This window comes from Phalacrocorax aristotelis, chromosome 16 (assembly GCF_949628215.1).
Source record: "Phalacrocorax aristotelis chromosome 16, bGulAri2.1, whole genome shotgun sequence".
Lineage (NCBI taxonomy): Eukaryota > Metazoa > Chordata > Aves > Suliformes > Phalacrocoracidae > Phalacrocorax > Phalacrocorax aristotelis.
The window spans coordinates 12,667,297-12,682,985 of record NC_134291.1 but is presented as its reverse complement, the minus strand read 5'-3'; the positions used below and the strand labels follow the sequence as shown (position 1 = coordinate 12,682,985).

The window sequence follows — 15,689 nt, the reverse complement described above, 5'->3', positions numbered from 1 at the left end:
TTAGGAAGGATTATAAATTGAGAAAAGCCTGAAGCTGCCTTGGGGACTGGGCAGGTTTTCGGCGATGCTAAATCAGCATTGGCCACATAATGAGCCATGCTGGAACGGGAGTGAAAAAACCCAACGATCTGGGGGGGGGAGGAATATCAAAAAACAAACAAAAACCCCAAAACCCCAACACAATAAAAAAACCGCGACCTAGCCCCTGCAGCATTCAGAATTAATGAACAGAATTAGCTCCCGACTAATTAACTTAAAAAAGTAATCCTGGTCCTAATGCAAAAGGCAGCAGCTTCTCAGAGAGGCAGGCGTGCATCTCTGCGCGGCGTGCTGAGCTAAACTGACGTGCTAAATAATAGCCGTGTACGCAAGGATGAAAGAAGTTAATGGCTGGGAGGGTTGTGCTGTTGTTGTGTGGTTCTTGTTTGTGTTTTTTAATGAAGAGCCTCACGGTGGTCGTTTAACGAGAAGGAGCTGGCTGAGTCTTACGGGGGGTTTTGCGGCATCCGTTCTGCTCTGCGAGTGACTCTGGAGAGCTGCGTTGCTGCCGCTGGTGTTTCGTCTTTCTCAGAAGCGCAGGAGCTTCGACACCAGTTGGCAGTGATGAGACCTCCTCTTCTGACGTGGATTTGGAGGTGTCCCCGGGGATGCCTGGGAACAGCAGCTCCGTCTCTTCCCCTGCGTAACGAAGGAGCGAGTGAGCCGGGCTGGGGCTGCACGTGCTGCACTTCTCTGTCCCAGCAAGAGAAACCATCCCCACCGCCCCGAGCGCGTCTCCTGTGCAGGCTTTGGTGACGTTTGAAATGCTGGACACCTGCGTCGCGGGTCCATCCCCACATGGATGGGGCTGGGGCAAGCGGAGGCAGGACCTGGGGCTGTAGCCGGGTCCCCTCTGTCCCTTTGGAGACTGAGCCCGGTGTTTGCTGGGACCCTCCTGCAGCCCGTCAAGAGATGGGTTAATGCGGGTGTCGGGGGGGGAGCAGAGGTCCCCCCAAGGGGAGGACTGAGAGGTGCCAGCAGTCCTGCTCGGTGCTTGCAGACCTCTCAGCAGCATCCCTGCTATCGGGCTGGTACGGCGTTAGCAGTGGCTCTGAGCGCTGAGGTGAGCCTTTGCCCGACCACGAGTGAGCAGCAGACTTAGCGGAACACGTGTAATTAATCCTGAGTTGTGCTAATAGTTAGTCTTGGGTACTTCATTAAAGCCTGGAGGGGACTTTACATGTAGCCACAGCTTTGGGCAGGGGTTGGTGTGGAGGTTGTGCGAGGGGCTGGAGCTGGGCTCTGAGGATGAAGCAAAGCTAAAGCCGTATCACCGTGGAAGGGTCAGCCCAACTGATTTCTTATCCCTCCTGCTCCTGTGTAACCTCCTGAAGCAGCAAAGCTTTACTCTGCTCTAAAGTGGAGCTAAATTTGTCCTCTCCCATCCCAGGTGTCTCTTGCTGAGCTTGCAGCAGGGCAGGCACCAGCGTTGGGGTGGGCTTGGGGGTGTTTTGCTCCAGCAACGTGAAATGTTCACTTTCCTTTGGCAGCCCCTGCTCCTTTCGCGGCTCAGAGCTGTAGCTGCTCTCGCCCAGCACGGCCGTCACGGAGCAAAAGCTGGTGCCCATGAATTATTCAGTGTGGAATAACCTCTCTCCTAGTTTGTTTTTTGTCTCTTCAAATTTTGAGCTGATTTTTCTACGCATATTGATCATTGGCAAGGGATCACTGGAAGGTCTGCGTGTGTACACTTCACCGGCAGTTATCTGAGAGCTGTTCATTATTAGCATCTATATTGATTGCAATGCAGCAGAGCCCGGAGGCGGTGGTCAGGATTGGGTCTGAAATGCTGGGGATCAGGCAAATGAGGAGGAAAAGTAAGTACCTGGTCCAAAAAGCTGGTGATGAAGTGCTGGGCATGAAAACAGGTCGGGAGTGTGACCGTGTTGTGGTGGGAACCTCCATGGCAGGGGCTCCAGCGGGGAGAGCAGCAGATGCCAAGTGAATAGCAGGGGTGTTTAACAGTTCTTTCTCCAGTTTGGGGGACCAGCGTTAATCTGGAGTGAAGCCAAGGAGCTCTGGGGATCTGCAGGCTTGGCTAGACACTGCCCAAATGCCCCTGTGAGGTCTGAGATGAGTACTGCTGAGCTCAGCCCTGGTTTTCCAGGGCTAGCTTAGCTACCTTATCTTTTGCCCACTGCGGACCTTAAAGACCTGTGAATTCTGCCGCTGTGTCCTACCAGAGGCTAATTTTCCTCCTGTAGTCGAACTAAGTGCAGGTGTTTGTCCTTCTCTTGTATTTCCCAGTGAATTTGTGAGCTGCTTCTGATGTGTCTTGACAGGCAAGGGGTGAAACACGGGATTATCGGGGGCTGGTGCAAAGCATCGCTGGGCAGGTGCAGCTCCCTGGGGGAAGGCAAAGCGCCGAGCTGGAGCAGGGATTCAGGCGCTGCTTTCCATCAAAGGTTCGTGCTGCTGGCTAGGGGCAGCGGAAGGAGCTGGCAGCATTTTGAGCCCTGCCTTGAAGCAGGGAGGGAGGAAAGATCCCAAATCTGAATGCAAACACTTGATTCTTGTTGAAGACCCCTTGTGCTTTCTTGGTATCCAAAACGTGCTTTCAGGAATGTGAGAATCAAGACCAGTGTGTGCGTGTTGCATGGTAGGTGAGGAGTGGGAAGTGCCTGAAAGACCTGAGATGGGTTGTTAATGAGGCAGCTTAGAAGTAGATGTTGGAAAATGACAAGCGTTGGAGCGATGGCTGCGCCGGTGCAAAAGCCACAGTAAGCTGAGCCTCCTTCCTCCCCAGGGGCAGGCGGGGAGGGATGCGCTCCGCCTGTGCCCCCAGGAGAACGGGTGCAATGGGCGCTGCGGGGACCTCCAGGTCCTACCCCCATCCTTAGGTCATGGGAAGGGTCGTGTCGGCATCTCCAGCCGCGTTTGCGGGGCTGAGGGAGAGGCTGGGGGAAACGGGGGTGCGGGCTGTGAGCTGCCGCAGCGGCAGAGACTACTGGTCTCGGCCATGCAGAAGGGTGCTTTTTGCAATGGCCCCCTTGAAATTAAGTGCTCATAAGGCAGGACAGATAGTCGAAGAAAACAGGATTTGATGCCTCATGGGGTCAGGGCGTTACAAAGTGTTCTTGGAGCTTAATTGCTGCACTGTCAAGTTCTGGACTCATAATACCAGCCCTGGCAAGGCACTTAATTTTCAGCACATGCTCGTATCCCGTGCTGGCAGCCCTTTCCCTGCCGAGTGGTAGCTGCGGCCAGCATGTGTTTTGGGCGAGGAGCCGCTCTCCGTGTGCCGGGGCACCATGGATGGGCTGCGGTGGGGCGGGCACCACGGCGGGCCGGCGCCGCAGCGGGACGAGGCTCAGCTCCTGCTGCCGTCGCTCTCCTCTCATTCCCTGGCACAGACTTAATTATAGCTGCTGTTTTCCTGCGCTTTCCACAGTCACCGAGGGGTATTCAGGCTGCAAAAAGGGCTGTTCAAATGGAAACACGATGTCCAGACGAAGGCATTTCTAATTATTTTCTGGCAGATAGAAGCCATCTTTCTGTCTTGCATCTGTTCACATGAAAATTTGCGTGATGCCCAGGCTCCAGGCTTCACCTTCCCTTGCCAGTTGGCAAATAAGTCCTGACACTGTGCAGGCGAGCCAGGAATTGCTTGTGAAAATAGCCAGAAGGGGCCAGTCGCGTGCGGTGCTGATGGCGCTGCGTGGCGTGGCCATGGGACTTGTCAGCTCCACGCTGGTCGGGAGGAAAGCTCAGCCGCTCATGCACCATCGGATGTTCCTGTTACTTGAGGCTGAGTGTTTCTGTAAGCTGTAGGGTTACTGTGCTGTTCTTGTTCTGGCCGGGCTTTGGTGTTCATGCTGGGACATGGTTGCATGCGGGGTGCTGCAGGCTTCAGAAAAGCTGGATGTTTGGTTACAGGTCTGAAGATGATGCCCCCGATTGAGGGTCTGTAGTTTAACTGGGACACGCTTACAGCAGTCACATCTTAGGTGACGGGTTAGGCGGGGCTCCGGGACGTTAGTGGGTAGAAATCGGCTTTGCTCTAGTGGTGCCCATGAAGGTTTGGCTAAAACCATCTCTTCACTTTGAAGTGCCGGAGCAGTTGGGACAGCAGGGGCAGCCCAGGTGCCACGAGCATGCGAGTGCTCAGCTGCTGCTGCTCCCCAGAGTGGCCCAACTACTTATTTCCCTTCCCTGGGAAGTTTCTTTATTATTTACTGAATTTCCAACCTGGGAGAGCTGATTGCTCTGGCACCCTCCTGTGCTTCTCCAGGGTCTGACTCTGCACAGCCAGAAGGGTGGCTCGTGCCGGAGGATGAGGACGGTGGATCCCATCACCTCCCTGGCTCCTCCTCCCCTCTTCAGCTGGGAACAGCTGCTTGCGGAGTTGCAGCCGTGTAGCTCTGCAATTAAAAGCTGGGTACATCGAAATGAGACTGCAAAAGCTGCTCCCTTTAATTACAGCAGCTTCCTGGAGCCTCCGAGGAGGCGGCTCGGAGCTTTGCTGGCAGCAGCCACGTGAGGAGTGGGTATGAGCCACCCTGCCGGGGCGAGGAGCATCCGGGAGGGATTTTTTCCACCCTTCAGGGCTTCGTTTTGTAGCAGAGGAAGGTGCATAAATTAGCAGGAATTACTGAGCTGGTAAATTACGCTCTTTCATAAAATGTGTTTATTCTGTAGCCAAATGACAACTCGTTTGCTGGCTTCTTTGCCATTGCAGAACCTCTGCTTTGTCACGTAAAGGTTATCGTAACCTTATTTATCTCTGGGTAATTTATATAGGGTTGATCCTCCCTGTGGGGCCCAGACCCCCTCCAGGCTGGCGAGGCTGGGGAAGATGGAGGTTTCAGCACACCCAGAGATGATCCAACTGGGAGCCCCTGGCTCAAACTCAGCCCCCAGCCCCATGAAACTGACTCCCCGTTTCTGGGGGCATCCACCAGTCCTCACTCCTCGTAGCTTATCTCTGCAGCCTGTTGTGGTTCAGCCCCGGCCGGTAACCCAGCCCCACGCAGCCACGGGCTCACTCCCCCTGGTGGGACGGGGAGAGACTCGGAAGAGTAAAAGTGAGGAAACTCGTGGGGTGAGATAAAGACAGTTTAACAGGTAAAGCACACGCCGCGCATGGAAGCAAAGCAAACCAAGGCACTCATGCACCCCTTCCCACGGGCAGGCAGGCGTTCAGCCCTCTCCAGGAAAGCAGGGCTGCAGCACGTCTAACTGTGACCTGGGAAGGCAAACGCCATCACCCCGAACGTGCCCCCTTCCTCCTCCTTCCCCCAGCTTCATACGCTGGGCATGACCCCGTATGGTCTGGAATGTCCCTTTGGCCAGTTGGGGTCAGCTGTCCTGGCTGTGCCCCCTCCCCTCCCGGCTTCTTGTGCCCCTGGCAGAGCCTGGGAGGCTGGAAAAGTCCTTGACTAGTGTAAGCCCTGCTCAGCAACAGCTAAAAGATCTCTGCGTTATCAACACTGTTTTCAGCTCAAATCCAAAACACGGCCCCATATGAGCTACTGTGAAGAAAATTAACTCTGTCCCAGAAAAAAACAGGACGCTGTCCAGAAAAAATGCCTTCCTGGGGATCTCCTGGCAGAGGGGATCTCCTGGCAGAGCCCTACCTGGACCCACTGGAGCTGCTGCTGCTCAGCTGAACAGCAAAAACCTGGTGTTTGCATTATATTCCCAGAAGACAGATAAGGTTTCCAGCAAGTGCTACATCCTGCCATGAGGGGAAAGCAGGGTTTTGTTGAACCTCAGAAATAAACTGATTGCTGAACCTCACCCCCTGATGGGTAGGGCTATGTCACACAGGATCTATGATGGGCCAGAGAAACAGTCCAGATGCACGTTGGAAAAGTAAAACCATTGCAGGTGGCTTAAAAAATCATGCTGTAATTGCTTGTAAAACCTTCTTTTGAGGTCATTGTTTCCCTTCTCTGCTCTGGGAGCAGAGGCAGGCACTGGGGTATTCATCTTATGGGCTTCTTTGATTTTCTCTTTAAATTGCTCATGATGGGCTTGTCACAGACACCGAGGAGCAGCTCGAGCTCTGCTCTGGCACCTTGCATCCCCCGGATAATGGCCCCATGCTTGCTGGGCTCTCGAGGACGGGAGAAGCTGAGGGAACAGAAAGGGCAGAAGCCCTCCCCCAATTCCCCTGCTGCAGCCTGCCTTACTGATGACAGCAGATGCGGGCAGAGAAGATGCAATTAAATATAATATAGGACATTGGCCTAGCCTGCCAGCAGATGCCCACGAGATCCATTTAGTGCTGGACTTTTCAGCCCCAGGAGTGATAACGTGGAAGGAAACGATGGGTTAATTTGAAAATAGGTCAATGGGATGTAAAGATAACCCCTCAGTCATCTGATTTCAGAGAGCCAGCACCGCGCTCGGGAGGGGAATGCGTCCCCTGGTTGATTAAAGTACCTATAAGGGGAAAATAGGAGGACAAGAAGCTGCTGTAGATTTATTCTGGAGTAGGCACAGCTGTGGAGGCAGCTGGCGGAGAGGCGAGCGAGGCGCCTGCATCCGCTTGGATTGAAGCCGCTTCGGCTGCTCGCTCCCAAAGAGGAGGGAGGGCTGAGCCGGGCGATGCACTAATCCTGGATGTTGGGGCGGGAAAGCCACTGGTCACCTGCCGGGGCTCTGGGGCTGCTGCCCTGGGAGGAGAGGTTTCTCCAGGAGCAGGGATCAAGCAGCTTTCAAAAACAAATCTCTTGGCTACACTGGCTGAGAAGGTGGCATTTGCGCTCATTAATTTTATTTGCATAATTTCAAGCGCCATTAATAGTACATGGCACAAGGAAAAATCAGGGAAATTTCACTCCAACCATGAGTGAAATTGGGTTTAGTAGAAAATTAGTTGACTTAACTGACAAATGATGAAAGCTTAAATAAAGAATGTTTAAATAAGGAGGAATGAAAAGAAAAAAATCCCCCCCAGCTCGGAGATGCAGCCTGGATTTGCATGATTGGAATGTCAAAATTGCTGGTTATAAAGTGTTTAGGAAGGCTAAGGGGCGCAAATGAGAGAGGTAGTCTGCTTCAAAGACACCAGACCTGCCTTTAGATCTATTCCTGCCTCACGGCCTTGGTCCTGGGAGTAAAAGGGACGTGGCAAGTCCCAAACACCCAGAGGGGGGACGTGTGGCAGATCGTGGTGACGAGGGGGAGCCGGGGGAGCCAGACCCGCTCTACCTAACCAGTGGAAAGTTTCTTGAAGGCTTCAATATGCAATCACTAATTGCTGTGTCCCGCAGCCCCTCGTCAAGCTTGGTTAGGGGTTTTTGCAATTACAGATGATTTTGTAGGCATCGCACAAGCCGCTGGGTTACCAGTGAGAGAATGGGTACGCTGGAAGAGAAGCGTTATGATTTGGGGGATTTTTAGTTAAATACAAGGTTTATGGATCAGCTTTAGTCAAAATTCAGGGGTGGATTGAGGAGCCCTTGGAGAGGTTGCCTGGCGTGGGGGGGTCAGCAGAGGTGTGCTCATCCTGCAGCAGCAAAGTGATCGTAGCTGTTGAATACACGTTCCTGATGACTGAGGAAAAAGCATTGCATGTACTAGTAAATGTGGTTTTTAGCACTGCATGTCTATAAAATCCTGGAGGTTTTTACTGGCTTAAAAATTCCCCTTCTGCTTCAGCCTCCCTGGGGAGGGGTGGGTCTCCTTGTTGCCCTATTTATCGTACTGAGGTGGCTGTTGGAGGTGAGAGCCTTTCTATTCCTGCCATCTTCCCAATCAGCCATGTCGTGTAAAATCATGCATAAAAGTGGTAAAACTGCTGGCTGCTTCCCCTGCAGCTGACCCGGCCGGGCTGCCCTGAGCTGGCACTTATATTCTTTGTGACAAGAGCAATGAAGCAGCTGCAAATGCAGCTCTTCATCTTAAATTGAAATTCTGTGGTTTTCCTGGCTTTGGCGAGCCATGTGGTTCCACATTTGCTCACTCTCTGGAGTCACAGTCATGGTCTGGAATTTGGGATGATCCTTTACGGGTCTGAGGTTGGGATGGGGCTGGAGGAAGGATCTTGGTGCCCATCGCTCAAGGGCTTGCAAGCCATGTCAGAAGAAGGGGGAGGTAGGGCCAGGAGCAGACCAAGAACCCTGTATTGTAGCTATAACGGCCAGCCAGTTTCACTGGCTACATATGACCCCTTTGACGTTGTTGGTGAAGACTAGTGAGAGATTGAAGAGCAAATACTTGTGATAACTGTGTAACTTGGGTGCTCCTTGGGTGGGAGAGCCATCAGATTCCCCTGCAAACAGCCATGGGATCGATAGATGAAACGCTGTGCGTAGTTGTAGGTCTGGGCAAGGGGCGAGTACGTTATGGAGGTGCTCCTCGGAGGACAGACCCTTGGACTGCAGGTCCATTTGAGCAGTCTCAGGCTCAAAGGGGAAATGCAGAGAAATTAGGAGAACCAGTAAGAGAGGTCATAGAGTGAAGGCTTCAAAGCCTGGGAATTTAAAACTTGTCTGGACCTTTTGTTCCTAAGAAAAGGGAAAATACAGGGCATAGCATTTCCAAATAGGTGCGAGGAGTAAGTGCAGAGCCCGGAAGAAAACAAAGACAGACATCTTGGCAGGCAGGAGCTAAGGGTGGGATTTCACACTGTCTGAGCTCAGACTTGCAAAATAAAACATAAATTCCTCAGCCCTGTTAGAAGGACTGAGAACGAAATGGGGTGACGTCGTGATGGGGGTGAGGCAGAGCCATCACATTTTGTTTTTCCATGAGGATGTTGCTCTTTGGGTGTGGGTGGGGTTATGGGGGTGAGGATGAGGAATTATTGTCTTTAGGAGGACAAAAAAATACAAGAACATTGAAACTGAGAGGTGGATCATTTGTACTTCTGAGCAAATTGGCACTCAGAAATCACAAGTACATGTAACAGGGATTTTTGAGAAACCTGCTGAAGCTGGAAGGTGTCAACAGTTTTTTTCCTGAGAAGGGGGAAGCGTGGTCCAGACAAGCAGATGGGCTGTCAGGCTGACATCAGTGGTACACTTAGCGGAACAGCTTTGGAGGGAGGGATTCATCAGTTCACAGAGGTAGCTGAAAATGGAAGGAGACATGCTGCAGGTTTACCAGCCTTGTGTCATAGAATCGTGGAATCATAGAATGGTTTGGTTTGGAAGGGACCTTAAAAATCATCTAGTTCCAATTCCCCTGCCATGGGCAGGGAGACCTTGCACTAGACCAGGTTGCTCAAAGCTCCATCCAACCTGGCCTTGAACAATTCCAGGGATGGGGCATCCACTTCTCTGATTCAGTGCTTCACAAAGCTCATAGTGAATAGTTTCTTCCTTATATCTAGTCTAAATCTGCCCCCTTTCAGTTCAAAGCCATCACCCCTTGTCCTATCACTCCATGCCCTTGTGAAGAGTCCCTCTCCAGCTTTCTTGTAGGCCCCTTCAGGTACTGGAAGGCCGCAATAAGGTCTCCCCACAGCCTTCTCTTCTCCAGGCTGAACAACCCCAGCTCTCTCAGCCTGGCCTCACAGGAGAGGGGCTCCAGCCCTCGGATCATCTTGGTGGCCCTCCCTTGACCTGCTGGCCACGCTTCTTTTGATGCAGCCCAGGACACAGTTGGCTTTCTGGGCTGCAAGGACATATTGCCAGGTTGTGTTGAGCTTCTCATCAACCAACACCCCCAAGTCCTTCTCCTCAGGGCTGCTCTCCATCCATTCTCTGCCCAGCCTGTATTTGTGCTTGGGATTACTCTGACCCACGTGTAGGACCTTGCACTTGGTCTTGTTGAACTTGATGAGGTTTGCATGGGCCCCCCTCTCAAGCCTGTCAAGGTCCCTCTGGATGGCATCCCCTCCTCCAGCGTGTCGACTGTACCACGCAGCTTGGTGTTGTCAGCAAACCTGCTGAGGATGCACTCAATCCCACTGTCCCTGTTGCCGACAAAGGTGTCAAACAGCACCAGTCCCAATAGTTCCCTGAGGAACGCCACTCGTCACTGGTCTCTACTTAGACATCGAGCCATTGACCACAACTCTTTGAGTGCGACCATCCAGACAATTCCTTATCTACTGAATGCTCCATCTGTCAAATCCACGTCTCTCCAATTTAAAGACAAAGATGTCATGTGGGACACTGTCAGATGCTTTGCACAAGTCCAGGAAGGTGATGTCAGTTGCTCTTTCATTATCCATTAGCACTGTAACCCCATCCTAGAGGGCCGCCAGATTTGTCAGGTGAAGCCATGTTGGCTGTCACCAATCACCTCCTTATTTTCCATGTCCCTTAGCATGGTTTCCAGGAGGATCTGCACCATGATCTTGCCAGGCACAGCGGTGAGGCTGACTGGCCTGTGGTTCCCTGGGTCTTCCTTTTTTCCCTTTTTAGAAATGGGGGTTATGATTCCCCTTTTCCAGTCAATGGGAACGTCGCCAGTGCTGCCACGACTTCTCAGATATGATGGATAGTGGTTTAGCAATGTCATCCACAAGTTTCCCCAGGATCCGTGGATGCATCTCATCAGGTCCTGTGGACTTGTGCTCCTTCAGGTTCCTTAGATGGTCTCGAACCTGATCTTCTCCTACAGTGGGTGGTTCTTCATTCTCCCAGTCCCTGCCTTTGACTTCTGTGACTTGGGCAGTGTGCCTTGAGCATTTGCTGGTGAAGACTGAGGCAAAAATGTTGTTGAGTTTTCAGCCTTCTCCATATCCTGGGTAGCCAGGTCTCACGTGTCCCTCCGGAGAGGGCCCACGTTTTCCCTAGTCTTCCTTTTATGCCTCAACATACCTACAGAAGCTTTTCTTGTTGCCCTTGATGTCTGTGGTCAGATTTGATTCTGTCGGGGCTTTGGCTTTCCTAACCTGGTCCCTGGCTGTTTGGACAATTTCTCTGTATTCCACCCAGGCTACCTGTCCTTGTTTCCACCCTCTGTAGGCTGCCTTTTTGTGTTTGAGTTTGTCCAGGAGCTCCTTGTTCATCCACGCAGGCCTCCTGGCATTTTTGCCTGACTTCCTCTTTGTTGGGAGCATCGCTCCTGAGCTTGGAGGAGGCGATCCTTGAATATTAATGAGCTTTCTTGGGCCCCTCTTCCCTGCATGGTGCACTACCAAAGAGATCCCTGAAGAGGCCAAAGTCTGCTCTCCTGAAGTCCCGGGTAGCGAGCTCGCTGTGTGCCCTCCTCACTGCCCTAAGGATCTTGAACTCCACCATTTCGTGGTCACTGCAGCCAAGGCTGCCCTTGAGCTTCACATTCCCCACCAGCCCCTCCTTGTTGGTCCAGCACAGCACCTCTCCTTGTTGGCTGCTCTGTCACTTGGAGAAGGAAGTTATCATCGACGCATCCCAGGAACCTCCCGGATTGCTTATGCCCCGCTGTGCTGTCCCTCCAACAGATATCGGGGTGGTTGAAGTCCCCCAGGGGCTTGTGTACGTGACGCTGCTCCTGCCTGTCTATAGAGGGTCTCACCCGTTCGGTCTTCCTGTTCGAGTGGCCTGTAGCAGACCCCCACTCTAATGTCACCTGTCCCTGACCCCCCTTCAGTCCTGACCCATAAGCTCTCGGTCAGCTCCTCATCCATCCCCAGGCGGAGCTCTGTGCACCCCAGCTGGTGTTGAGATCGAGGGTGACACCCTCTCCTTGTCTCGCCTGCTTGTCCTTCCTAAAGAGCCCCTATCCTTCCATTCCAGACACAGGAGCCATCCCACCACATCCCCGTGATGCCAGTAGATCACAGCCCTGCAGGTGTGCGCGTGTCTCTAGCTCCCCTTGTTTATTCCCCTTGCTACGTGCATTTGCACAGAGGCATTTAAGCTGGGCCCCCGAGGAAGCTGGCTTACAGGCTGGAGCGGCTGGAATTCCTCTGTGCTGCTCTGCAGGTCCTGCTGAGCTGTGGTCCCTCTCCAGGCTCTGGGCGTTGCTGGTGCTGGCATCAAACTGGTAGGAGCGGGATGGACCGAGGTTCCCCCTCCCTGGCAATCTTAGTTTAAAGCCCTTTCACCAGCTTGGCAAGCCTGTGAGCCAAGATGCTCTTCCCCTTAATCAAGCCGGATTTATCATGTATCACCTTGGCAGCAAGGTAACTGATGATCTTGATAAAAAGATTGCAGTCGATGTAGTTTATCTGGATTTTCATAATGCGTTTTATCCACTGGAGGAGGGAAGAGGGGCTGAGTACAGCTGTTGTAATGAACTGGCTGAAAACCCACTGAGCGAGAGCCAGGGTCTGGCTGCCCTGGCTTTATGGAGTTATTTCATAAATGGGGCAAAATGTCAGAGATATTAATGAAATGTGCATAGCATCCAAGGACAGGCAGTGCTACCAGCATCGAGAATCTGAAGGTGCTCAGGAATGTGGTGGTTACCTGTAAGGACCGGGGTAAAAGAAAGGGTGCACGGTATTTGCACTGGGAAGGATATGAGACTGGGAACAGGGAGATTCAGGCCAAGCTGGGAGCCTCGCAGGCAGGGAGGAGGGGAAAGACGTGGCTCTGCAAGTCTGTCACTGATGTGATTGCAACAAAAGCAAACAATCTGGTGTCTTTGACAAGAGAGGTCCAGGGGGGATGTCTGTCGAATGAGATGCTGGTGAGCCCTGGCTGGGAATGCTGTGCAAAAGCCTCATCATCCATGCGTGAGGAGCAGGAACTCAGCTGGAACAGGTGAAAGGATGGGGAAGGACCAGGACTCTGCAAAACCTCAGATATTTTGGCTCAAGAAATAAAGGCTGGGGAGAGGAGAACGATCTTCCTCCCCCACCATCAACTGGGAGCTGGTTGATCGCCCCTGCTAAACACTGGGCAGGGAAATGAGTGTTTGTGTTGCAGGGCTTTTGTGGTGCTGGGGGGGGTGATCAGTCCCTCCTGCTTCTCCCCAGCCATTTAGGGGTGCCTCCAGGACGGGGAAACTGCCCCTTGACCAGTCCTTTGCCTTTCGACCTGATCTACACCGACTACCACGGCCTCCAACAGATGAAGCAGCACATGGGGCTCTCCTTTAAGAAATACAGGTAAGCAAAGCCACTCCCTTCTCTTACTCTCCGTTTCATTAATTAGCAAGCAGAGACTAATGCTAATGACCCTGGAGGATAACCCCCACGTCCGAGGAGTCGGACCCTTTGATTGCACCTTTGATTTTTGCCTGGCTCTGCCAGCTGCTGCCGTGCTGGGTCCCCCGCGGCCACAGCCCGAGGAGGTCTGCTCGCTCCAGAGCCTCACGTGTTTAAGGTAAACACGTGTTAGAAGAGACTGAATTGGGGAAAAAGCAAAACCCCTGCGTGTGCCTGCGGTGCGTGTGTGCTTCCAAGCACCGTCCCTGCAGCCAGCGGTGGCCACACCACGGAGGGAGGCGTGAGCCTCTTCTATTTGCAAGAAGCAGAGCCCCATCCCTGGCTCCTTTGGCGTCAAGACAAATGTCATCATCCCCTGGTACATCACCAGCCGCGAAAATATGCAATTTAATTTACTGCTGATAGTCCTGCTATTTATTATATTTTGTCCCATCTCCTCCGCTATCCTACACAATTTTATTAGAGAGAAAAATGACAAACGGTGTTATTGCTTTTATTATAAATGCATTTTCTCTTGCATTCAGCTTGTTTTGCTCTTCCCTTGCTTGACGCTCCCCTCCTCTCCTCGGTCTTGTGCTGGTAATGCCTGCCTCAGCATTCCCGGGATATTGGGTAAAGCATTAACAAGTCTTCAGGAGATATATCATTCTCGCAAACGTCAGGGAGATGAAAGCCCTGCAAAGGGAAATTGCTTGTTCCAGGAGGGAGCAGTGGGTTGGGAAAAGCTGATTGGGGTGTTCCTGTACCCTCTGCTCGGGGAGCGGACAAGGGACGAGCTGCCCGGGGGCGACAGATGCCCCTGGAGTGGGGCTTTCTCGTGCCGAGGTCCTTGAGGTGTGACCGCGGTCCTGTCTCCTCTCCCAGGTGCCGCGTCCGGGTCATCGATACCTTTGGGACGGAGCCGGCCTACAACCATGAGGAGTATGCCACGCTGCGTGGCTACCGCACCAACTGGGGCTACTGGAACCTGCAGCCCACCCAGTTCATGACCATGTTCCGTGAGTGGGGGCTGGGGGCTGGGCGGGCTGGTTTCGGGGGCTCGCTGCCTTTAGGAGGTGATGCATGGGCGATGCTGCTTCCCCCTGCCTGCCTGCCGCCTGCAAGCAGCTCCTGCATCTGCTTGGCCATGTCTTGGGCTCTAGAAATGCGCTGGGGAGAGAGACCTGGCTCCTTCCTCCACGGTGGGTTGCTGGCTCCAGCACAGCCAGGGCCAAACGCAGGGCACAGCCAGGACCTTTCAGCTCCTGGGAGGGGAAATGCAAGGCAGTTTTGGTTGGTTTTATTTCAGCTGGGGTTTTAGAGGCGAGAGGCAGCTTAGTGGTTCAGACTTGCCTGTGGCATGGAAAGGAGAGGTGCGTGTCTGAAAGGAACGCGGTGACCCGCTGGGCGCTGGGGCACTCAAATGTTGCTTTTTCCTGGCTGGATAAAGCCCATCTGGCAGCCTTAAAATGCCTTACTTTTTAAAGACTCGCTCAAGTGTGTTCCAAATCCTGTAGTTTATGAGCTGCTCAGCTGTGGAGTCATGCCATTTTTCCTCCAAGCTCCAGCAAGGCTCTGGAGCTGGACTCGTCTCAGACCCCGTGGGTGCAATGGGGCTGCGCCTTAAACCCTGATGGGGTCCCCGGAAACATCCGTCCAGCCGCATGTCTCGTCCCCTTGGTGTCCACAGCTCACACCCCTGACAACTCCTTCATGGGCTTCGTGTCGGAGGAGCTCAACAAGACGGAGAGGCAGTACATCAAGTCCAACAAAGTGAGCAGCATGGCGGTGGTGTACGGGAAGGAGGCCAGCATCTGGAAGGTGGGTGTCCGCGGCGCTGCAGGGAGCAGCCAGGCGGGCAGGGGCAGGCGCAGGCAGAGCTGTGGGGTAGCAGCAGCCTCTGGCTCTTACCCTGAGCTTCCGAGGCACAGATCTTGGTCTGTTTGTAGAGGAGCATCCTTGTTGCATTATTAGAGGGGACGCTGAGGCTGCTGCAGTGATGTGATGTGTCCAACACCTCCGAGCAAACCAGGCAGGGGCTGGCAGGACCCCGTCCCCTGCTCTTTGCTCTAGGCGATGCTTCCTCCCAACAGGCTGCTTAGACCGAGGGTTGTGTGTCAATGATTTTATGTATTAATTACGATGATTGCCGTTAGGTGATTTCCTGTGTTATGATGGGGACGGTTTGTCTCTGCTTTCAAGCACGCTGTGAAAGGGGGTGGTGCTGCCCTCCTGCCCTCCCATGCCTGTAATGCCCGGGGGAGAGGGGTGGGCAGTGGCGCGGGGGCTCTTGCTCCATCCTCGGTGGTGGCCGGTGCTGGTCCTTGCTGGGACCCCACACTGGGCCATGTTTGGTTCATCCTGGCTGAGGTCACCTCTAGACATGGGGGTAAAACCCTTCGCTCTCTTCCCCCAGTCCCAAACTGCTCGGCCAGTGAGCAAAAAGAGCAACAATACCCCCAGCCCCCAGAACGCCTCCCCTGCATCTCCTGTAGTGGCCAGGGGATGTGCGTACTCCCCCCTCTCTCATCCATAGCTAGACAGCTGCTTTTCCTTCCAAGGCTTAAAAATCAGAGCTAATACTCACTGTCTCTTGATTTATTTCTATTTTTTTCCCTCTGCACCGCCTGGGGATGTTCCAGCTGCAGGTACTGTACCGCACCAGCGGCTG

The 15,689-nt window shown here is 53.3% G+C and overlaps 1 protein-coding gene across 1 annotated transcript in view; it reads left to right on the top strand.

Annotated features, from left to right (window-relative positions):
• MGAT5B (alpha-1,6-mannosylglycoprotein 6-beta-N-acetylglucosaminyltransferase B) overlaps positions 1–15,689 on the top strand; it is a 72,507-nt gene that overhangs the window by 42,864 nt on the left and 13,954 nt on the right. Inside the window, exons 9-11 of the mRNA XM_075111072.1 lie at positions 12,848–12,979; positions 13,904–14,037; positions 14,709–14,839. Of these exons, the coding sequence (XP_074967173.1) occupies positions 12,848–12,979; positions 13,904–14,037; positions 14,709–14,839 (397 nt within the window). The remainder of the gene's footprint in view (positions 1–12,847; positions 12,980–13,903; positions 14,038–14,708; positions 14,840–15,689) is intronic.